General features: G+C 43.9%; 1 protein-coding gene across 2 annotated transcripts in view; it reads left to right on the plus strand.

Annotated features, from left to right (window-relative positions):
• Positions 1–25,681, plus strand: part of LOC111978900 (KN motif and ankyrin repeat domain-containing protein 4-like) — a 31,904-nt gene that overhangs the window by 2,039 nt on the left and 4,184 nt on the right. The window contains exons 2-8 of one of the 2 annotated variants that reach the window (XM_070449002.1): positions 10,598–10,744; positions 10,924–12,567; positions 14,539–14,614; positions 17,298–17,657; positions 17,834–17,918; positions 20,638–20,857; positions 23,386–23,528. In XM_070449002.1, the coding sequence (XP_070305103.1) occupies positions 10,726–10,744; positions 10,924–12,567; positions 14,539–14,614; positions 17,298–17,657; positions 17,834–17,918; positions 20,638–20,857; positions 23,386–23,528 (2,547 nt within the window). In that variant the 5' untranslated portion in view covers positions 10,598–10,725. Of the gene's footprint in view, positions 1–10,588; positions 10,745–10,923; positions 12,568–14,538; positions 14,615–17,297; positions 17,658–17,833; positions 17,919–20,637; positions 20,858–23,385; positions 23,529–25,681 lie in introns of both variants that reach the window. The other variant, XM_024009147.2, reaches the window with a different exon arrangement.

Below are 25,681 nucleotides of genomic sequence, written 5' to 3' on the forward strand. Positions count from 1 at the left end.
TGATCTGCACCACCCAGAGATCAACTGGAAGCCTGTTCACTTCCCTGAAATGGTTCGGACCAATGAGCATCCTAGGGCTGATCTTGAGTATAAATCTCATTAGTTTGTTTTGGGCCGTTTTGACGTTTGTCCTTCAGGTTTTTGGTTATGCCACTGAGCCAAGCATAATCATAGTGGCACTGTATCAGAGATGTTGCCAGGGTCCTCATAGTCTCTGTATCCAGGAACTTGGCTACTCTTGTCAGGAGCTGGAGTGAACCTTTCCAATGACCGTCAGAGCCATGAGTTCACCCGTCTTGTGTTGGCTCAGTTCACATCCCAAGTACGGAACAGGGCATTTCACCTTCACAACTACTTCTTTACACTTGACTGAGAAGTTGGAAGAGTTTCTCACTTTGTGTTTGGAACCAGGATACATTCTGTCTTGCCTAAACCACTTACTGACTTTAGTCAGTTGGCTGCTTAAGGGCTTTTCAACAGTCTTCTCGTTTTAATGTAAAACCAAGAGGGCATCATCATCCACATACATGAACAGGCAGAGTCCATGAACAGGCAGAGTCCATGAACAGGCAGAGTCCATGAACAGGCAGAGTCCATGTCAAAAGCAAAGGCCTCAAAATGTTGAAGAGATAGCAGAATTATCCAAATGGTCAAAATTCTCTAGAACACACAGAACAGAGACATTAGAACACAGAACAGAGGCATTAGAACACAGAACAGAGGCATTAGAACACAGAACAGAGGCATTAGAACACAGAGAACAGAGGCATTAGAACACACAGACACAGAACAGAGACATTAGAACACACACAGAGAACAGAGACATTGAACACAGAACAGAGGCATTAGAACACAGAACAGAAGGCATTAGAACACAGAAACAGAGGCATTAGAACACACAGAACAGAGAAGCATTAGAACACAGAGAACAGAGACATTAGACAACCAGAGAACAGAGACATTAGAACACAGAGAAACAGAGACATTAGAACACAGAGAACAGAGACATTAGAACACAGAGAAACAGGACATTAGACCACAGAGAACAAAGAGACATTAGAACACACAGAACAGAGACATTAGAACACAGAGAACAGAGACATTAGAAACACACAGAACAGAGACATTAGAACACAGAGAACAGAGACATTAGACACACAGAACAGAGGCATTAGAACAACACAGAACAGAGACATTAGAACACAGAGAACAGAGACATTAGAACACAGAGAACACGAGACATTAGAAACACAGAGAACAGAGACTAGAAACACAGAGAACACGAGACAATTAGAACACACAAAGCAGAGACATTAGAACACACAGAAACAGAGACATTCAGAAACACACAGAACAGAGACATTAGAACACAGAGAACAGAGACATAGAACACAGCGACCAGAGACATTAGAACACAGAGAACAGAGACATTAGAACACACAGAACAGAAACATTAGAACACAGAGAACAGAGACATTAGAACACAGAGAACACTACAGAACCACAGGGAATCAAACTGGATGGAGGGAGAGAAAGAGTGCGTGTGTGAGAGAGGGACAGACACAGGAAGTTGGGAGAAGAGAAAGACAGTGGCTGGGTAGGGGCGGTTGGAGTCCAACACGTTGGCTTGAGTTTCTAAACCAAGTCCAAATAGAAGACAAGGAATGAGGCTATGGGCTGGAAAAACCACACAGTCAGCGTGTCCATACTGGAGGAAGAAAATATCCCTTTTCCTGACAACAGAACAGAGAGAGTCACTGCGCCCTCCAGTTGTAGAGTACGTCCCAAAAGGCACCCTATTCCCTATCTAGTGCACAACTTTTGACCAGAGCCCTACGGGTTGAAAGTAGTGCACCAAATGGGGAAGGGGGGTCATTTGGGATGCATCTGTAGTCATGCCTGTAACTAGTACACTGACTACAGAGCAAAACAAACACATGACCTTCTGTTCTACCTACTAGGGTGCCGTGAGTGAAGAAAAAACAATCACCTGGATGGACAAGTGGGTTGATTTGTTAATGGAACCGTTCATTCATTCATTCATTCATTCATTCATTCATTCCAGTCCACAGCACTTTGTAAGGAGCACTTCAGAGTGAATCACAAATAAAATGCACACACACCACCACAGCTAAAGGGTTAATCTGCAGCAGCTACATCTATTTTTGGACTATGTACCCATTGATTCTTGAAGAATATAACTTATAAATGGCTCATGAGCTTAGTTCAACAGTCGTACCCAATCAGAATCCAGAATATAAGCCTGTTTTACTCCAATGTTTGTAGACAAAGTAAATGTAAACAAACACTAAAAAGCCTCTAAACATGGTTAAAACTATCCATTTTGATATCATGGATGGTCAGTCCATCCATAGTGGTCTATGAATTTGAGAGTGGTTKCATTTCTCCAGTTTCATCCCTCAGCTTTATAGTGAACCAGTAGCGGTTCCTGTTTTGCTTTGTTATTGTTTTGCTTTGTTACTGTTTCAACTGCTGATTGTCTCTTTAAGGAAAGGGAGAGAGGAACATCTGATCTTATCAGAGGAATCAGTCCAGGAACAGCTGAGAAACCAGGAATCTTCTGGACTCATATGTTAATGACAGCTTGATGTCTTCTACAACATTCTCCACAAAGCTTGTCTGAGAGCCCAATTCCCAACCCTTTGTCTTACTGTAGCAACGTATGCAGCCTGGTCCCAGATCTGTTTGTGCTTGCCAACAATGGTCAGTGTCACCATACATTATAGGTGTTAGTACAAATAGATCTGGGACCAGGCTAACTTCAAAGTGTTCTAGGAACAGAAATCTAAACTACGTGTCGGTGTCCCCATTATGGATCTAAAACCAGCAACTAAAATGGCGGCCTTCGTGTTCTAGAACATATCGTCTTAGGGAGGCGACCGTTTTAACAGTGTCATGAGTTCACATTTAATTTGAGGTTTTTAGTCAAGAATGCTGTGGCTGGAGATTTTTGTTTTCCGAGGTTTATAACGATGTGAGGAGAAACCAATGCGTTTATACACAGGACAGAGCAGTGGTGGGAACAGGAAGAGAAACAAAGCCCTCAAATTGGCCCCAAAATGGCCCATGAAAAATATTGAGACTTCTTTCTTCGAATAGCTTTAAAATGGGGAAAAGGCTGTAAGACATCTTCCTCAGCGCTCATTGACAATGCATTGAGTAGAATGCTGTCGGGCATCAGTCCAAAACAATATTGTGAAAACACGTGAAACCCATGAATACACCAAGTTATTTATGTAGCTATGCATCATAGTGTGGCAATTTGTTTTGGGGGGGGTAGTCCGATCAAGACTCGAACCAAGATCCAGCAAATGTCAAGGTAACACCTTAACCGTTATGCCAAGACATCTGAACCGCTTGAGGAGGTCTCTATGTGTTCGTTTAAGCCCGTTACAATGGGAACAGTTATGTACAGTACATAGCTTCACACAGCGGCCTTATCCTGGATGCTGATTGGTTAAAACGGCATTCCGTCTCGGGCCTAACAACATCCGGACTGTTATATCCTCCAATCACCTGCTTCTCGGGCATTATCACTTCATCACACCACAGAAAATACAGACATGTGCAGACAGTTTAGTATCTTAGAGGTAACAGAGCGTCTCAGTCAACACGCTGCTCTTTCTCTCTTCACCAACTTCTGAGACAGTTTAGTATCTTAGAGGTAAGAGCCGTCTCAGTCAACACGCTGCTCTTTCTCTCTCACCAACTCCTGAGACAGTTTAGTATCTTAGAGGTAACAGAGCGTCTCAGTCAACACGCTGCTCTTTCTCTCTCCACTCCTGAGACAGTTTAGTATCTTAGAGGTAACAGAGCGTCTCAGTCAACACGCTGCTCTTTCTCTCTTCACCAACTCTGAGACAGTTTAGTATCTTAGAGGTACAGAGAGCGTCTCAGTCACACGCTGCTCTTTCTCTCCACCAACTGAGACAGTTTAGTATCTTAGAGGTAACAGAGCGTCTCAGTCAACACGCTGCTCTTTCTCTCTCCACCAACTCCTGAGACAGTTTAGTATCTTAGAGGTAACAGAGCGTCTCAGTCAACACGCTGCTCTTCTCTCTCCACAACTCCTGAACAGTTTAGTATCTTAGAGGTAAGAGCGTCTCATCAACACGCTGCTCTTTCTCTCTCCACCAACTCCTGAGACAGTTTAGTATCTTAGAGGTAACAGAGCGTCTCAGTCAACACGCTGCTCTTTCTCTCTCCACTAACTCCTGAGACAGTTTAGTATCTTAGAGGTAAACAGAGCGTCTCAGTCACACGCTGCTTTCTCTCTCCCCAACTCTGAGACAGTTTAGTATCTTAGAGGTAACAGAGCGTCTCAGCAACACGCTGCTCTTTCTCTCTCCACCAACTCCTGAGGACAGTTTAGTATCTTAGAGGTAACAGAGCGTCTCAGTCAACACGCTGCTCTTTCTCTCTCCACTAACTCCTGAGACAGTTTAGTATCTTAGAGGTAACAGAGCGTCTCAGTCAACACGCTGCTCTTTCTCTCTTCACTACTCCTGAGACAGTTTAGTATCTTAGAGGTAACAGAGCGTCTCAGTCAACACGCTGCTCTTTCTCTCTTCACCAACTCCTGAGACAGTTTGTTCTCATTGACATGTCCCCTTCTCTTTCCTTCCTGAGATGTCTCTGTTTGTTTCACCCCATTGAAGATACTACAGAATTGTGTCAACAGTCACCTGTGAACATTAAGATGACGTGCCCTGGTCTATACCCTCTGCTGTCACAGTCCCAGGTCTTATCAGGTGTTGAAAGACGACTTTCATCTCAATGAAAAGGCCTGGCACCTCAAAGTCTCCATCTACCTTTGTACTGTGATTTGTATTGTTTGGTTATACTGGGGGCAATTGGTGTCAGCGATGATGTGCGTAGCCTGGTGTATAAGGAATAAGTCACAGGTTGTGTGTGGATTGTTGTGGGTCACAGGTTGTGTGTGGATTGTTGTGGGTCACAGGTTGTGTGTTGTGTGTGTGTAACAAGAACTGTATGTCAATGCCTACCATTGACACAGTATATATATTTTTACATTTATTTAACCTTTATTTAACTAGGCAAGTCAGTTAAGAACAAATTCTTATTTACAATGACGGTCTACCAAAAAGCAAAATGCCTCCTTTGGGGACGGGGCCTGGGATTTAAGCAACACATGACAACACAACATGGCAGCAGCACAGCATGGTAGCAGAACAGCATGGTAGCAGAACAGCATGGTAGAAGAACAGCATGGTAGAAGCACAACATGGTAGGAGAACAGCATGGTAGCAGAACAACATGGTAGCAGCATAACATGGTAGCAGAACAGCATGGTAGCAGAACAGCATGGTAGCAGAACAGCATGGTAGCAGAACAGCATGGTAGAAGCACAACATGGTAGCAGAACAACATGGTAGCAGAACAACATGGTAGCAGAACAACATGGTAGCAGAACAACATGGCAGCAGCACAACATGGTAGCAGCATAACATGGTAGCAGCATAACATGGTAGCAGCATAACATGGTAGAAGCACAGCATGGTAGAAGCACAACATGGTAGGAGAACAGCATGGCAGCAGCACAACATGGTAGCAGCACAAAACATGGTACAAACATTAAGAAGGTAGAGACAACAATACATGACACAAAGCAGCCACAACTGTCCGTAAGACTGTCCATGATTGAGTCTTTGAATGAAGAGATGGAGATAAAACAGTCCAGTTTATCTTAGTTTATTTACAGTAGTATGCACATGTATGTAAGTGATCTTTATGAATGTATGCACAGTATGTTCTGTATGTAGGGAGAGTGTGTGTGTGTGTGTGTGTGTGTGGTGTGTGTGTGTGTGTGTGTGTGTGTGTGTGTGTGGTGTGTGTGTGTGTGTGTGTGTGTGTGTGTGTGTGTTGTGTGTGTGTGTGTGGTGTGTGTGTGTGTGTGTGTGTGGTGTGGTGTGTGTGTGTCGGGCGTCATTCACAGCGGGACTGTTCAGTCAGTGGTGTTTCTCTGTTTACTGCATAGCTGACATTGTTTGGGTCTGTGGCTTAGTGTGGCTGTCACTGTGGTCCCCAGGAGGCCAGAGACTCTAGCACCTACCCACTGAGGGGACAGGAGAGAGAGGACGGTTTAGAGTCTAGCACCTACCCAACTGAGGGGACAGGAGAGAGAGGGGGGTTTAGAGATCTAGCACCTACCCACCGAGGGGACCAGGAGAGAGAGGGGGGGTTTAGAGTCTAACACCTACCCACTGAGGGGACAGGAGAGATAGGGGGGTTAGAGTCTAGCACCTACCCACTGAGGGACAGGAGAGAGGGGGTTTAGAGTCTAGCACCTACCCACTGAGGGGACAGGAGAGAGAGGGGGTTTAGAGTCTAATCACCTACCCACTGAGGGGTCAGGAGAGGAGGGGTTTTAGAAGTCTAACACGCTACGCCACTGAGGGGACAGGAGAGAGAGGGGGGTTTGAGTCTAACACCTACCCACTGAGGGTCTGGAGAGAGAGGGGGGTTTAGAGTCTAACACTAGCCCACTGAGGGGACAGGAGAGAGAGGGGGTTTAGAGTCTCACCTACCCTGAGGGACAGGAGAGAGAGGGGGGTTTAAGAGTCAACACTACCCACTGAGGGGACAGGAGAGAGAGGGGGGTTTTAGAGTCTAACACCTACCCACTGAGGGGTCTGGAGAGAGAGGGGGGTTTAGAGTCTAACACCTACTAATGAGGTGACAGGAGAGAGAGGGGGGTTTAGAGTCTATAACACCTACCCACTGAGGGTCAGGAGAGAGAGGGGGGTTTAGAGTCTAACACCTACCCACTGAGGGGACGGAGAGAGAGGGGGGTTTAGAGTCTAACACTACCACATGAGGGGTCAGGAGAGAGAGGGGGTTTAGGTCTAAACACCTACCCACTGAGGGGACAGGAGAGAGAGGAGGGTTTAGAGTCTAGCACCTACCCAACTAAGGGGACAGGAGAGAGAGGAGGGTTTAGAGTCTAACACCTACCCACTGGAGGGGACAGGAGAGAGAGGGGGGTTTAGAGTCTAACACCTACCCACTGAGGGTGTCAGGAGAGAGAGGGGGTTTAGAGTCTAACACCTACCCACTGAGGGACAGGAGAGAGAGGGGGGTTTAAGAGTCTAACACTACCCACTGAGGGGACAGGAGAGAGAGGGGGGTTAGAGTCTAGAGCCTACCACTAAGGGAACAGGAGAGGAGGAGGGTTTAGAGTCTAAACCTACCCACTGAGGGGACAGGAGAGAGAGGGGGTTTAGAGTCTTAGCACCTACACTGAGGGGTCAGGAAGAGAGAGGGGGGTTTAGAGTCTAACACTACCACTGAGGTGACAGGAGAGAGAGGGGGTTTAGAGTCTAACACCTACCCACTGAGGGTCAGGAGAGAGAGGGGTTTAGAGTCTAACACCTACCCACTGAGGGGTCAGGAGAGAGAGGGGGTTTAGAGTCTAACCCTACCCACTGAGGTTTGACGGAGAGAGAGGGGGGGTTAGAGTCTAACACTACCCACTGAGGGGACAGGAGAGAGAGGGGGGGTTTAGAGTCTAACACCTACCCACTGAGGGGACAGGAGAGAGAGGGGGGTTTAGAGTCTAACACCTACCCACTGAGGGGACAGGAGAGAGAGGGGGGTTTAGAAGTCTAACACTACCCACTGAGGGGACAGGAGAGAAGAGGGGGGTTTAGAGTCTACCCTACCACATGAGGGGACAGGAGAGAGAGGGGGTTTAGAGTCTAGCACTACACCTGAGGGGTCAGGAGAGAGAGGGGGTTTAGAGTTAACACTACCCACTGAGGGACAGGAAGAGAGAGGAGGGTTTAGAGTCTAACACTACCACTGAGGGGTCAGGAGAGAGAGGGGGGTTTAGAGTCTAACACCTACCCACTGAGGGGACAGGAGAGAGAGGGGGGTTTAGAGTCTAACACTACCCACTGAGGGGACAGGAGAGAGAGGGGGGTTTAGAGTCTAACACCTACCCACTGAGGGGACAGGAGAGAGAGGGGGGTTTAGAGTCTAACACCTACCCACTGAGGGGACAGGAGAGAGAGGGGGGTTTAGAGTTCTAACACCTACCCACTGAGGGGACAGGGAGAGGAGGGGGTTTAGAGTCTAGCACCTACCACTGAGGGGTCAGGAGAGAGAGGGGGGTTTAGAGTCTAACACCTACCCACTGAGGGGAGCAGGAGAGAGAGGGGGTTTAGAGTCTAGCACCTACCCACTGAGGGGTCAGGAGAGAGAGGGGGGTTTAGAGTCTAACACCTACCCACTGAGCGTGACAGGAAGAGAGGGGTTTAGAGTCTAACACTACCCACTGAGGGGTCAGGAGAGAGAGGGGGTTTAGAGTCTAACACCTACCACTGAGGGGACAGGAGAGAGAGGGGGTTTAGAGTTACACCTACGCCACTGAGGGGACAGGAGAGAGAGGGGGTTTAGAGTCTAACACCTACCCACTGAGGGGACAGAGAGAGAGGGGGTTTAGAGGTCTGCACCTACCCACTTGAGGGTCAGGAGAGAGAGGGGTTTAGAGTCTACACCTACCCACTGAGGACAGGAGAGAGAGGAGGGTTTAGAGTCTAACACCTACCCACTGAGGGGTCAGGAGAGAGAGGGGGGTTTAGAGGTCTAACACCTACCCACTGAGGGACAGGAGAGAGAGGGGGTTTAGAGTCTAACACCTACCCCTGAGGGACAGAGAAGAGGGGGTTTAGAGTCTAGCACCTACCCACTGAGGGTCAGGAGAGAGAGGGGTTTAGAGTCTAACACCTACCCACTGAGGGGACAGGAGAGAGAGGAGGGTTTAGAGTTATAGAGGGAAGGAAGGAGGAAGCTGGGAAGAGACTAAAAGAAGAGTGAGATGGGTAGATATGGCTGGTCAGGATAGACTAGACAAGATGGCGGGAGACAAGAGGGGAGAATGTATAATAAGTAAAGAGAGTGTTGAAGGAGAGAAGAGAGGTGAGATAACAGGAGAGAAATATATTGAGGAAGAGAAACAGAGAGAAGCACTGGAAGAAAAGAGGGAGGCCGAGAGAGTAGGAGAGACATTTTTATATGTAGGAGTGTATTGGGTTCCCTGGCTATTGGTCTCAACCGTCTAGGAGTTATTTTGAGATCTGTATTTGGACTGAAGGTCTATAATCAGGGGCGGACTGGCCATTTGGCATTTCGGGAAAATACCAGATGGGCTGGTCCATTATCTGGCTAATAATGGGGGCCTCAGGGTAAATAATGTCCGGTGTGTTAGAATGCCAAGGCTGATATAATCAAGGGAACATCAGGCCTTCCACTGTTCTACGCAAGTCAGTAGGGTTAATTCTGATGTATGGATGAAGCAGGTGAGTGAGTGAGTGAGTGAGTGAGTGAGTGAGTGAGTGAGTGAGTGAGTGAGTGAGTGAGTGAGTGAGTGAGTGAGTGAGTGAGTGAGTGAGTGAGTGAGTGGAGTGAGTGAGTGAGTGAGTGAGTGAGTGAGTGAGTGAGTGATCAATGTTACTGCCACAAGTTCATGATGAGCTGTCCACTCGAAAATCCAGGGCGAGTCCTCATTTGAAAACCACAAGTCCACCAGTTCCAAAAATGTAGGCCCTAGTGCATTCAGTATGAATTAAAATTATACAAAAGGTTATGTAAACAGAAGGTTACTTAAATAACCACTTTTGTAAATATCAATTACCGTGTCTAATTTCCTTATTTTTTCAAAATGGTAAAAAGAAAATCATGGTGAAAATAACAGTGTTTTACATGCTCCAGGTGCAGAACCGTTTGATAAATACAGAACAGAGACATTAGAACACACAGAACAGAGATTAGAACACACAGAACAGAGATTAGAACACACAGAACAGAGATTAGAACTACAGAACAGAGAGCATTAGAACACACAGAACAGAGACATTAGAACACACAGAAACAAGACATTGAACAACAGAACAGCTTAGAACACAGAGAACAGAGGCATTAAGAACACACAGAACAGAGACATTAGAACACACAGAACGAGACATTAGACCACACAGAACAGACATTAGAACACACAGAACAGAGAACATTAGAACACACAGAACAGAGATTACAACACACAACAGAGACATTAGAACATACAGATAGAAACATTAGGAACACACAGAACAGAGACATTAGACCACACAGAACAGACATTAGAACAACAGAACAGAGACATTAGAACACACAGAACAGAGACATTAGAACACACAGAACAGAGACATTAGAACACACAGAACAGAGACATTAGAACACAGAGATACAGAGACATTAGAACACAGAGAACAGAGACATTTAGAACACACCGAACAGAGACCATTAGAAACACCGAACAGGAAGACATTTTAGAACACACAGAACAGAGATTAGAACACAGAGAACAGAGACATTAGAACACACAGAACAGAGACATTAGAACATACCGAACAGAGATTACAACACACAACAGAGACATTAGAACATACAGATCAGAAACATTAGAACACACAGAACAGAGATTAGAACACAACAGAGACATTAACAACAATAATCTACAAATGTTCTCCCCCTCCTCCTCTGTCCCCTGCTTGCTGTCTCTTGCCAGGCAGTCAAGTTGCTGACCATCACGAGAAAAGAGTCTCAACGCCCGTAGAAGTTGGCAAGCGAGCAGAAACTGCCTGGCACTCAGACTACCAACAGACATCTAATGTGCTCAACAACGCTCACAGCTGAAGCCTGACAATGACGGACAAACAAAATGGTAACAGCTTTACAAATATATCAAATGTATCAGTGAAAAGTGGCTACCTTTTCGATGGTTATATGGAACAAAATGTTTGTTAGATAATTCCTAAACACATTTATGCTCCACACACTGTAGTGCTTATTATGAATCAATGTTATGATAACAAGTATAGAAACTCTGCAATCCTTTTTTAGGAAATGGGCCCAAAGCCCCAGAGAATAGGGTGAAGGGGAAGCCTCCTCCGTACTCTGTGGAGACGCCCTATGGCTTCCGCCTGGACCTGGACTTCCTCAAGTACGTGGACGACATCGAGAAGGGCCACACCATAAAGAGAGTCCCCATCCAGCGCCGGAGCAGGGGGCAGAGGCCCAGCACTCTCCCCAGGAACCTCAACCTCTCTGGGCATGGCTACCAGTCTAACCCCTGGGGCTCCACTGGAGCTCTGGCCTCCAGGTCTCGCCTCCCCGACCCCCACCAAGGCTATGGCTCTTGGGCTTATGATGGCAGATGGCCAGCCTCCCCTGGAGGATACAAGTCTGTGGCAGAGATGGAAGCCAGTATCAGGGCCTTTGATGAGCAGCCCTTGGGGGAGCACATCAGGCCCAATCTCCTGCGGGCCTCCAGCCTGCCTCTTACCGTCCTGCTAAGGAAAGGTTCAGAGTCAACTGAGGACCCGGCCAGTCTCCGAAGCTCCAGAGACCGTCTCGGAGGAAGGGACACTTCCACGGAAGACATCCTTTACTCCCTGGACCGCTTGTCCAACTGTCCGTCCAAACAGGATTTTTCTGGAACCCTCCGCCGCCTCAATGAAGCCCTGGAGCACATGGGCAAGCTGGAGGAGGAGGTCCGTGTCATCCCAGAGCTCAAGGCACAGATCTACATCCTGCAGGAGGAGAGGGAGATGCTCCGTCTTGAACTGAACCCCAAACCCGCATCCCGAACCTTCTCCAACAGGGCCAAAGACCACTCTTACGTGACCTCTGACCTCAAAAGACCCAGGAAAGAGAGTAATCTCTTCCTCGCCAACAATGACATCACCGATGATGACTCTAACCAGACACACGAGTGGAGGACAAGCACAGACCTGGATGAGCTTCTCACAGTGACGTCTCTGCAGGCCAAAGTGGCCATGCTGGAGCAGAGGCTTCATGAGAGCAGCCTGGACCTCCAGAAGGCTACCGTGCTACTGAGAGAACAGCAGGAGGAGGGCCGGAGGAACGATGAGAGGATGTGCCAGCTGATCAGGAACACTGGGGACTGGGGGAGAGCAGAAAGAATCCCTGTGGAGCAAGATGAAAAACAGACTGAGAATTCTTCTAGGTGGGTCTTAGCAGGTGTGCATGGTACATCCATTCGAGAAAGTTTGAATGTAGGAGAAGCTTTGTCGACAAATACAGTGACCATTAGAACAAATAGACAAAACCCTGGCACTCAGATTGAGGACCTAGAAGATGATCAGGTTTGTGTTGCAGCTACCTCTTTCATGATGGAGGCCCAAGCGAACAGACTTGGAGCTGGTCAACACAGTTCAAAAACGGTGGTCCATTGCTCCGTCAGAGAACCAGGCCTAGCAGTACCCATGGAGCACATGCCCCAGGAGGAAGCCCCCCCAGGGAGCATGGATCAAGCTGTGGCAGCCCTCCACATAAGGAGGATCCAGTGTCTCCTGGAACAGCAGTGGGAGTGTCTGTGTGGGGGGACATCACCAGAGGGAGGCAAGGCCCTGGAGCACCCAGACCCCAAGGTCAATTCACTACAGGAGGAGATGATGAGTCTGGTTCATACTCTTTCCTCCTACTACAACCATGGATCCAGTGACAGAGATGTTTCTCAAGGAGGTATGGCCTATTTTCACAGATCTTTCGGGTTGATTTCCAGAACACAGATTAAGCCTATTGCTGGACTAAAAAGTATGCTCAATGAAGAATCTCCATTGAAAGTGCTTTCTAGTCCAGGAGAAGACTTGATCTAGGACTGGGAACCTGGAAAACAATCGACAGTCTACATTGACAATAAATATTTTTTATTAAATATAAAAATAAAAATTATTTGGAACAAGGAATCATTTTCTCAGGTTCCTTATAAAGCAAATTGAAATCCAATGTTTATTTTATAGAACAGAGCTCTTTTGTCTTTCATAAATCAGACATTTTCGAACTCATTTGAATTTCAAAGCACAGTCATAATGCAACGCAATCGATTCCCAATGGTTTTGAAACACCATTCACGTCACGTCAGCACATTTAACTCATAGCTTTGAGCTATTTCTCCGTCTAGCATGAAAGATTAGGTCAGATTTATGAGTCAATGACAGGAATTTACTGCACACAAATCCCATTACCATGTCAGAGACTACTTACAGACAACTTTCCTTGCCTCTCTCACATTGAGACCCACAATTGACCATGCAATGTAAATGAATGGCTATAGTTGTCCTGGCTTTATTCATGATAGATTTTTGATTTTGCCATATTGGAATGATTACAGTTCCTACAAGTCCTTCCCTTCTCTACCTTTATACTAGCACTTTGGTCATAATTACAGGGAAATTATTTTGTTCTCGTGCTAAAGACAATTCAATGCTGCTGAGGACACAACTCACCAGACTCATGTGTCTTATTAAAGCAAAGAAATGAACATAAATACAGTTTATATGTAATTATCAAACTTCCCACATAGAGTTCCATTGTTATTAGGCTACCAACCATGTATAATGGAGTATGTTTAAGGACTGTCTATTACCATGTCACACTGTGTGTGGTTGGTCCCACCTGAAACGACAATCATTTGCAAAGCATTTACAATGATGTATTTTTTATAAAGGGGTTCGAGCTTCACCAACCCTTTAGTTGTTGTTGTTTGGCCGTTGCTGTATTCAAAGTGGGACCGTGTGATTTAACAGCTCCTACGCCTTAAAACAAATGCTTTCGTCTCATCCAGGGTTGCAAAGGGAGGGTATATTACTGGAAACTTCTGAAGTTTACCAGTAAACAACCAGAATTGTGGTAACTTTCAAGGTATTTTAGGAGTTTTATCTAGTGGCCTTTTTTTGAGTACTTTAGATTATCACATGAGTCTGTAATTATCTCTGTCCCTCTGTGTGGCCTTATCACATGAGTCTGTAATTATCTCTGTCCCTCTGTGTGGCCTTATCACATGAGTCTGTAATTATCTCTGTCCCTCTGTGTGGCCTCATCACATATTAAATATGAATATAAACCATCAACTTAGTGAATACCATAGGGTGTTTAATATGAGACTTTCAGCACGAAATATCCTTTATACTGTTTTTGTATTACCATGTCAATATGTCTTTGTTGTAAATGTTTTGGCGCCAAACTGGTGGTAGATGTGAAAGAAGTCATTAGTTGGAAGAGTTTCATAGTTAATGGAAAATAATGCCATTGTTCATTAGATGCTTTTTGTTCATTTAAGTAGGCTATTTTCTCTTGAATTCTATGGCCTATTCACCAGACCAGTGGTTCCCAATCTTTTTTGCCTGCTGTACCACCAACTGAATTTTGCTCTGCCCGGAGTACCCCTGAAGTACCCCCTCATGTACATTTTACCAGCAGGCCTATGGTCTAATGAGTGTTCTCAAGTACCCCCTGTGGATAGACCAGGTACCCCCAGGGGTCCTAGTTCCCCTGCTTGGGAACCTCTGTACTAGAAACTCATTGGCAATATTAATAATAGATGTGAATATATTTGTTTAAAGTTATTCAAGTATAAATTACCAGAGTTCCTATAGATTACCATAGCATTTACCAGTAGCTTTGCAATCCTAATCTTGGCGATTTCTCTCCCAGTCCCAAAATCCACCATGAAGAGAAATGGGAGTGCTCGGATGTCAAAGAACCTCCACTTTGTTGGTGTGAACGGAGGGTAAGACACTAGTCTCCTTTATGTTGTTAACAAATAACTAACTTGAGCATCACCCTCTGAATTTATGACCAATTTATAGCTAACGATATCACTGTGCAGAAACTCGAGTTTGGTACAGTCTGCGTTTAGCTCTGAAAACCCCTTCAGAAAGTATTCACACCCCTTGACTTTTTCACATTTTGTTGTGTTACAGCCTGAATTTAAAATAGATTCAATTGAGATTCTGTGTCACTGGCCAACACACAATAATACCCCATAATGTCAAAGTGGAATTATGTTTTTAGAAATGTTCACAAACTAATTAAAAATGAAAAGATGAAATGTTTTATTAAGTCAATAAGTATTCAAACCCTTTGTTATGGCAAGCCTAAAGTTTAATAGTAGAAATGTGCTTAACAAGTCACATAATAACTTGCATTGACTCACTCTGTGTGCAATAATAGTGTTTAACATGATTTTTGAATGATTACCTCATCTCTGTACCCACACTTACAGATAATTGTAAGGTTCCTCAGTCGAGCAGTGAATTTCAAACACAGATTCAAGCACAAAGACCAGGTAGGTTTCCCAAAGCCTCGCAAAGAAGGGCACCTATTGGTTGATGGGTAAAACATTAAAAAAAGCAGACATTGAATATCCCTTTGAGCATGGTGAAGTTATTAATTACACTTCGGATGGTGTTTCAATACACCCAGTCACTACAAAGATACAGGCGTCCTTCCTAACTCAGTTGCTGGAGAGGAAGGAAACCGCTCAGGGATTTTACCATGACACCAATGGTGACTTTATAACAGTTGCAGAGTTTAATGGCTGTGATTGGAGAAAAATGAGGATGGATCAACAACATTGTAGTTACTCCACAATTCTAACCAAAATGACAGAGTGAAAAGAAGGAAGCCTTTACAGAATAAAAATATTCCAAACCATACATCCTGTTTGCAACAAGGCATTAAAGTAAAACTGCAAAAAATGTGACAAAGAAATTAACTTTATGTCCTGAATACAAAACATTATGTTTGGGGCAAATCTAACACAACACATCACTGAGTACCACTCTTCATATTTTCAAGAATGGTGGTGGCTGGATCATGTTATGGGTATTCTTGTTATCGGCAAGGACTAGGGAGTTGTTTTAGGATAAAAAGAAACGGAATAGAGCTAAGCATGTGCAAAATCCTAGAGGAAAACCTGGTTCAGTCTGCTTTCCAACAGACACTGGGAGACAAATTCACCTTTCTGCAGGACAATAACCTAAACCTAAAACAATAACCTAAAGCCAAATATACACTGAGTGTACAAAACATTAGGAAAACCTTCCTAATATTGAGTAGTCCTCAGAACAGCCTCAATTCGTCAGGAATGGACTCTACAAGATGTCGAAAGCATTCCACAGCAATGCTGGCCCACATTCACTCCAATGCTTCACACAGTTGTGTCAAGCTGTCTGGATGTCCTGTGGGTGATGGACCATTCTTGATAAACACAGGAAACTGTTGGGCGTGAAAAACCAGGCAGTGTTGCAGTTCTTGACACACTTAAACCGACGTGCCTGATACCTACTATCACTTACTATCCCGTTCAAAGGCACTTAAATCTTTTGTCTTGCCCATTCACCCTCTGAATGGCACACATACACAATCCATGTCTCAATTGTCTCAAGGCTTAAAAATCCTTCTTTAACCTGTCTCCTCCCCTTCATCTATACTGATTGAAGTGGATTTAACAAGTGACATCAATAAGGGATCATAGCTTTCACCTGGATTCACCTGGTCAGTCTATGTCATGGAAAGAGCAGGTGTTCGTAATGTTTTGTCCATTCAGTGTACACTGGAGTTGCTTACCAAGATGACAATGAATGTTCCTGAGTTGCGTAGTTACAGTTTTGACTTAAATTGGCTTGAAAATCTATGGCAAAGACTTGAAAATGGCTTTCTAGCGATGATCAACAACCAACTTGACAGAGCTAAAATAATTTAAAAAAGAATAATGTGCAAATATTGTACAATCCAGGTTTGGAAAGCTCTTAGAGACTTACCCAGAAAGACTCACAGCTGTAATCGCTGCCAAAGATGATTCTAACATGTATTGACTCAGAGGTGTGAATACTTACGTAAATTAGATATTTCTGTATTTCATTTGCAATACATTTGCAAAAATGACTTTGTCATTATGGGTAAGAAAAATATATATTTAAACCATTTTGAATTCAGGCTGTAACCAAAAAACATGAAATAAGTCAAGGGGTATGAGTACTTTCTGAAGGCACTGTACATGGCTAGATTGTCAGGATGGCTGTACATGGCTAGATTGTCAGGATGGCTGTACATGGCTAGATTGTCAGGATGGCTGTACATGGCTAGATTGTCCGGATGGCTGTACATGGCTAGATTGTCAGGATGGCTGTACATGGCTAGATTGTCAGGATGGCTGTACATGGCTAGATTGTCAGGATGGCTGTACACGCTTAGAAACAAGGTGCTATCTAGAACTTAAAAGGGTTCTTTGGCTGTCACCATAGGAGAACCCTTTGAAGAACCCTTTTTTTGGTTCCACAGAGGGTTCTAAAAGGAACCCAAAAACGGTTATCATACGGGTACAGCTGAAGAACCCTTTTGGAACCCTTTTTTTCTAATAGTATAATATAATTTCTAATACACATTGGTTCCTGCTGATATGTATTTAGCTTTGAAACAACACCAAATGAGGATTTGGACCGTAAGAGCCATGCAAAGGAGGACATGTCAGCCCTACAGCAACAACCAGAAGGACAACTCCCCCCTGGGGAGATGGCAGAGAAACGTGCAGACCATGGGGGTTCCAACCACGGAGACCAGAAAGAGGGAGACCCAAGCCCAGGTCAAGAGATGATGGAAGGAACCGATTCGATGGACCAGACTACTCAAACTGCAGAACCAGACGAACAGACAGATAGTGGTGGGGATGTGGAAGCTGCAGAACCAGAGGAAAATAACAAGACAGACACAACACCAGAGGAACCCATGGAAGCAGAACCAGATCCAAACACAGATCCCAAACAAGACAGGTGAGGGGAACTGAGTATATTGTATTTCGTTCATGAATTATACAATTTGATGATTGGCCAGTTGTTTTGGCATTAACATTTTTTAATTTTGAATAGTGTCATGACGATCTTTAATTGTAACTTATTGACGTTAGTGAGAGTATATGAATTGGACTGATGATTCTGTGTCCTCATAGGGAGGCTGTAGAAGGGGAGTTCATAGCAGCATGTCATTTCGTCAACGATCACATGGATAACATGGATAACCCCAATGATGACATGGTATGCATGGTACAGAAATACACTTAGACATAGGCACAACCTAATTACACAAGCCTTATTCAACATGAATGGCTGTCAACACAGATAAGGCAGGCACTACCAAAACACAGTGTGTTAAAGATGAAATCATTTGTGTCATTTTTCATTTAATGAAGAGGAGCATAGTTATACACCTCATTACTTTCATTAGCATCATTAAAATGTACAGGTAATTGCCAAAATAACGGAAACACCAACATAAAGTGTCTTAGTAGGACCACCACGAGCCAGAACAGCTTCAATGAACCCTGACATAGATTCTACAGGTGTCTGGAACTCTATTGGTATAGATTCTACAGGTGTCTGGAACTCTATTTATAATTCTACAGTTCGGAACTCTAATTGGCTATAGATTACTACAGGTGTCTGGAAACCTATTGGTACTAAGATTCTAGTGGGTTCTGAACCTATTGTTACTAGATTCTACAGTGTCTGAACCTATCTTGGACAATAATTCTACACAGTAGTTCTGGAACTCTATTGTATAGATTCTCTACAGCGTGTCTGGACACTGCTATTCTTATAGCTTACAGGTGTCTGAACTCATTGGATAAATTTCAAGTGTCCTCGAACTTATCTGGGATAGATTCTACAGGCTGCTGAATGCTAATAGCTTAATCTCAGTTCTGGACATATGGTATGTTCTACAGTGTCTCGAACATACTAATTGCCTATAGACTACAGGGTGCTCCTGTAGACTGCTATTGGTAATAAATTCTACAAGTGTCTAGGAACGTCTATTGGATATAGATTCTACAGGTCTGAAGACTCTATTGTATATATTCTACATGTCTCTGAACTCTATGTGTATAAGATTCTCACAGTGTTTCTGGAACTCTAGTGTTATAGATTCTACAGTGTCTGGAACTCTATTGGTATAGATTCTACAGGTGTCTGGAACTCTATTGCGTATAGATTCTAAGCTGTCCAGTGAACCTATTGGTATAGATTCTACAAGGTGTCTGAACTCTATGGTTATAAATTCTACAAGGTGTCTTGGAACTCTAGGTGTGGTATAATCTACAGTGTCTGAACTCTATTGTTATAGATTCTACAGGTGTCTGGAACTCTATTGGTATAGATTCTACAAGTGTCTGGAATCTATTGGTATAGATTCTTCTAAGGTGCTGGAACTCTATTGTATAAGTCTACAGGTGTCTGGAACTCTATTGTATAGATTCTACAGTGTGCATGAACTCTATTGGTATAAGATTCTACAGGTGTCTGAACTCTATTGGTATAGATTCTACAGGTGTCTGGAACTATATTGGTATAGATTCTACAGTGTCTGGAACTCTATTGTATAGATTCTCAAGTGTCTGAACTCTATTGTATAGACTTACAGGTTCTGAACTCTATTGTATAGATCTACAGTGCTACTCTATGGTATAGATTCTACAGTGTCTGGAACTCTATTGGTATAGATTCTACAAGTGTCTGGAACTCTATTGGTATAGATTCTACAGGTGTCTGTGAACTCTATGTGTATAGATTCTACAGGTGTCTGGAACTCTATTGGTATAGATTCTACAGTGTCTGGACTCTATTGTATATTCTACAGTGTCTGGACAGACTCTATTGGTATAGATTCTACAAGGTCTGGAACTCTATTGGTATAGATTCTACAGTGTCTTAACTCTATGGATAGATTCTACAGTGTTCTGAACCCTATTGGTATAGATTCTACAGTCTGGAAACTCTATTGGTATAGATTCTACATGTCTGGAACTCTATTGTATACTATCTTACAGGTGTCTGGAACTCTATTGGTATAGATTCTACAAGTCTGAACTCTATTGGCCATTAATTCTAAGGTTCTGAACTCTATCTGTATAATTCATACAGGTGTCTGGAACTCTATTGGTATAGATTCTACAGGTGTCTGGAACTCTATTGGTATAGATTCTACAGGTGTCTGGAACTCTACTGGAGGGATACGACACCAGTCTTCCACCAGGAAATACATAATTTGGTGTTTTGTTGGTGGTTTTGTTGATTGTGTTCAACTTGGTTGAGATCTGGTGACTGAGACGGCCATGGCATATGGTTTACATCGTTGTCATGCTCATCAAACCATTCAGTGACCACTCGTGCCCTGTGGACGGGGGTGTTGTCATCCTATGGGGGCATAGCCATGGTAGCCAAAATAATGGCCAGCCCAGCATTTTTATACATGACCCTAAGCATGATGGGATGTTAATTGCCTAATTAACTCAAGAACCACACCTGTGTGGAAGCACCTGCTTTCAATATACTTTGTATCCCTCATTTACTGAAGTGTTTCCATTATTTTGGCAGTTACCTGTATATCTGCTGTTAGCGTCGTTAACATGTCTATCTGCTGTTAGCGTTGTTAACATGTCTATCTGCTGTTAGCGTCGTTAACATGTCTATGTGCTGTTAGCGTCGTTAACATGTCTATCTGTTTTAACATGTCTATGTGCTGTTAGCGTCGTTAACATGTCTATGTGCTGTACGCATTTTCTCCCTAAAATATCCAAGGATTATGGATAGAAGTCTTCAGATAGGACCAGTTTATCCTCCATTTGGGGGGGAAACAGGAAACTGATCTTAGATCAGCGTCTATGGCAGGGCATCTCCAGTCCAGGTGGGCCACAGTGTGTGCAGGCTTTTGTCCCAGCCCCGAACTAACACTCCCCGGTTATCGTCTGTTCCCCAGAGGCGTGGCCTGGTGGTGCTGTTCCAGCATTGGTTCCGGGTGGCGGCTGAGGAGGACTCTCTGGCCAATACGCTGTCTGTGTACCTCAGAGAGGTGAGGACGGCCACGCCGTCGCTCCTCCCCTTCTTAGTTAACATGGCAGATGACAACGGCAACACAGTGCTGCACTACAGCGTGTCTCACACCAACTACCCCGTCGTCAGCCTGCTACTGGACACAGGTAGGTACCACTGTGTATGTGTTTGTGTGTTTGTGTGTGTGATTACACTATTATGAGAATGGTGAAGGTAGGACGGTAAGTGTACATAAGAACTCACTGTATGGGATATCTACATGGTTCCACAGTGTATCTACCGTTCAAAAGTTTGGGGTCACTTAGAAATGTCCTTGTTTTTGAAAGAAAAGCAATTTTTTTGGTCCATAATTATCAGCAACCATCACTCCTGTGTTCCAATGACACGTTGTGTTAGCTAACACAACGTGCCATTGGAACACAGGAGTGGTGGTTGCTGTGTTCCAATGGCACGTTGTGTTAGCTAACACAACGTGCCGTTGGAACACAGGAGTGGTGGTTGCTGATAATGGGCCTCTGTACGCCTATGTAGATATTCCATTAATTTCTTATGGCTGCAATCCCGTTAACGGGATGATATGACAACAGCCAGTGAAAGTGCAGTGCGCCAAATTCAAACAACAGAAATCTCATAATTAAAAGTCCTCAAACATACATGTATCTTATATCATTTTAAAGGTAATCTTGTTGTTAATCCCACCAAAGTGTCCGATTTCAAATAGGCTTTACAGCGAAAGCACCACAAACGATTGTTAGGTCACGGCAAAATCACAGAAAAAACACAGCCATTTTTCCAGCCAAAGAAGGATTCACAAAAAGCGAAATAGAGATAAAATTATCACTAACCTTTGATGATCTCATCAGATGACACTCATAGGACTTCATTTTACACATACATATATGTTTTGTTCGATAAAGCTCATATTTAAATCCAAAAACCTCAGTTTACATTGGCGCCATATTCAGAAATGCCACCAAAATATCCGGAGAAATTGCAGAGAGCCACGTCAAATAACATAAATCTCATCATAAATTTTGATGAAAGATACATGTTTTACATAGAATTAAAGAATACACTTGTTCTTAATGCACCGCTGTGTCAGATTTCAAAAAGCTTTACGGCAAAAGCACAATATTCAATAATCTGAGAACAGCGTTCAGCACAAAAGGAAGCCATACAGTTCCCCGCCAAATTGTGGCAGTCAACAAAATCATAAAAAGCATTATAATCTTCACTTACCTTTGCTGATCTTCGTCGGAATCCATCCAGGACTCCCACTCCACAGAAATGGTTAGTTTTGTTCGGTCATGTCCATCATTTATGTCCAAATAGCTATTTTGTTTAGTGTGTTTGGTAAACAAATGCAAAGTCAGAAAGCGCATTCACTAAAGCTGATGAAATGTCAAAGTTCCGTAACAGTCAGTAGAAACATGTCAAACGATGTATTGAATCAATCTTTAGAATGTTTTTTAACATAAACTTCAGTAACGCTCCAACCGGAGAATTTCATTGACTTCAGATGTGCGATGGAACAGAGCTCCCTCTCATGTGAACGCGCATGGTCAGAGCATGGCCAGGTCATGGTAGACCTGACTATTTCCTGTATCCTTCGGCCACTACACAGTAGAGGCATCAGAACAAGGTTCTACAGACTGTTTGACATCTAGTGGAAGCCGTAGGAAGTGCAAACTCATCCATATCCACTGTGTGTTCTGTAGGGGCTGTGTTGAAAAATCGACCAACCTCGAAATTCCCACTTCCTGTTTGGATTTTTTCTCAGGTTTGCTGCCATATGAAGTTCTGTTATTACTTCACAGACATCATTCAAATAGTTTTAGAAACTTCAGAGTCTTTTCTATCCAATACGAATATAATATGCATATATTAGAAACTGGGACTGGAGGAGCAGGCAGTTTACTATGGGCACCTCTGTGCACCTTTCATCCAAGCTACTCAATACTGCCCTGCAGCCATAAGAAGTTTTAAAAATCTGCCGTTTCCAGCTACAATAGTCGTTTACAACATTAACAATATCTACACTGTATTCTCTGATCAATTTGATGTTTTTTAAATGGCAAAAAAAAAGGTGCTTTTCTTTCAAAACAAGGACATTTCTAAGTGACTCCAAACTTTTGAACGGTAGTGTATATGGTTCCACAGTGTATCTACATGGTTCCACAGTGTAATTAACACACATGGTTCCACAGTGTATCTACATGGTTCACAGTGTATCTACATGGTTCCACAGTGTATCTAATGGTTCACAGTGTATCTACATGGTTCACAGTGTATCTACATGGTTCCACAGTGTATTTACATGGTTCCACAGTGTATCTAATATGGTTCCACAGTGCATCTACATGGTTTCTACGACCACAGTGTATCTACATGGTTCCACAGTGCATCTACATGGTTCCACAGTGTATCTACATGGTTCCACAGTGTATCTACATGGTTCCACAGTCATCTACATGGTTCCACGGACTCATTCCTCATGTATCTACATGGTTCCACAGTGTATCTACATGGTTCCACAGTGTATCTACATGGTTCCACAGTGTATCTACATGGTTCCACATTGTATCTATAATCTCTCTTGAAACAATACTACAAAAACACAAGTTGACATGAAGGTCCAATACACGTTTCTAATGGGTGTGTGTTCCCTCTGCAGGTGTTTGTGAGGTGGACCTTCAGAACAAGGCGGGGTACACAGCGGTGATGCTGGCATCCCTGACGGCCCCGGACAGCTCTGGGGACATGGAGGTGGTCGGCAGGCTCATGGAGCTGGGGGACGTCAATGCTCAAGCCAGCCAGGTCACTGTCACTGCCTCTGTAGACATCAAATACACACCTCATACTAACACTGTTATATGGTACATATTGTACTGTAGGACCAAGCATCTCAGTATTCCAAAGTAATAGACAAGAATGGATACAAAATCCATAGTGGATATTTCAGAGTTACATACACTATATATACAAAAGTATGTGGACACCCCTTCAAATTAGTGGATTTGGCTATTTCAGCCACACCTGTTGCTGACAGGCGTATAAAATCAAGCACACAGCCATGCAATCTCCATAGACAATCATTGGCAGTGGAATGGCCTTACTGAAAAGCTTTCAACGTGGCACCATCATAGGATTCCACCTTTCCAACAAGTGAGTTCATAATATTTCTGCCCTGCTAGAGCAGCCCCGGTCAACTGTAAGTGCTGTTATTGTGAAGTGGAAACGTCTAGGAGCAACAACGGCTCAGCCGTGAAGTGGTAGGCCACACAAGCTCAAAGAACGGGACCGCTGAATGCTGAAGTACGTAGCGTGTAAAATTCGTCTGTCTTCGGTTGCAACACTCACTACCAAGTTCCAAACTGCCTCTGGAAGAAACATCAGCACAATAACTGTTTGTCGGGAGTTTCCATGTTATTTGGTATTTTTGGTATTTTATTAGGATCCCCATTAGCTGTTGCAAAAGCAACAGCTACTCTTCCTGGGGTCCACACAGAACATGAAACATAATACAGAATGACATAATACAGTACATTAACAGACAAGAACAGCTCAAGGACAGAACTACATCACCTTCATTGTTATACAGGCACACGTAGCCTACATATCAATACATACACACAAACTATCCAGGTCAAATAGGGGAGAGGCGTTGTGCCGTGAGGTGTTGCTTTATCTGTTTATTGAAACCAGGTTTGCTGTTTATTTGAGCAATATGAGATGGAAGGAAGTTCCATGCAATAATGGCTCTATATAATACTGTACGCTTTCTTGAATTTGTTCTGGATTTGGGGACTGTGAAAAGACCCCTGGTGACACGGTGGGGTAAGTGTGTGTGTGTCAAATCAAATCAACTGTCAGAGCGATGTGTCAGTTGACTATGCAAACAATTAGGGATTTTCGACACATTAATGTTTCTTATAAAAAAATAGGTGATGCAGTTAGTCTCTCCTCAACTCATGGCCGAGCCGCCGGCACACAAGCCTAAGATCTCCATGCGCGTAATGTCAAGCGTCGGCTGGAGGGGTGTAAAGCTCGCCGCCGTTGGAATCTGGAGCAGTGGAAACACGTTCTCTGGAGTGATGAATCACGCTTCACCAACTGGCAGTCCGACGGACAAATCTGGGTTTGGCGGATGCCAGGAGAAAGCTACCTGCCCGAATGCATAGAGCCAACTGTAAAGTTTGGTGGAGGAGGGATAAATGTCTGGGGCTTTTTTCATGGTTCGGGTTAGGCCCCTTAGTTCCAGTGAAGGGAAATCTTAACACGACAGCATACAATGACATTCTAGACCATTCTGTGCTTCCAACTTTGTGGCAACAGTTTGGGGAAGGCCGTTTCCTGTTTCAGCATGACAATGCCCCCGTGCACAAAGTGCGGTCCATATAGAAATGGTTTGTCGAGATCAGTGTGGAAGAACTTCACCAGCCTGCACAGAGCCCTGACCTCCACCCCATCGAACACCTTTGGGATGAATTGGGACATAGACTACGAGCCAGGCCTAGTCGCCCAACATCCTTGCCCGACCTCACTAATGCTCTTGTGGCTGAATGGAAGCAAATCCCTGCAGCAATGTTCCAACATCTAGTAGAAAGCCTTCCCAGAAGAGTGGAGGCTGTTATAGCAGCAAATGGGGGGACTAACTCCATATTAATGCCCATGATTTTGGAATGAGATGTTCAACGAGCAGGTGTCCACATAGTTTTGGTCATGTAGTGAATGGATCATCAATATACAGTAAACTGGACCTGTGTAGTGATTATTTGTTCAGAATAATAATAGACTTTCATATAGCTATAAACTATATGAATCTGCACCAAAGGCCAATGGTGTGTCAGGCTTCTTCCACAGAGAATAATATAGCTTTAATAAATAATAATACCTTCTGTTTCTGTCATAGTGTGGTTTAACCAGGCTACAGTACTGGAGAATGAATACCTTGTGTTTCTGTCATAGTG

This window comes from Salvelinus sp. IW2-2015, linkage group LG19, assembly GCF_002910315.2.
Source record: "Salvelinus sp. IW2-2015 linkage group LG19, ASM291031v2, whole genome shotgun sequence".
NCBI lineage: Eukaryota > Metazoa > Chordata > Actinopteri > Salmoniformes > Salmonidae > Salvelinus > Salvelinus sp. IW2-2015.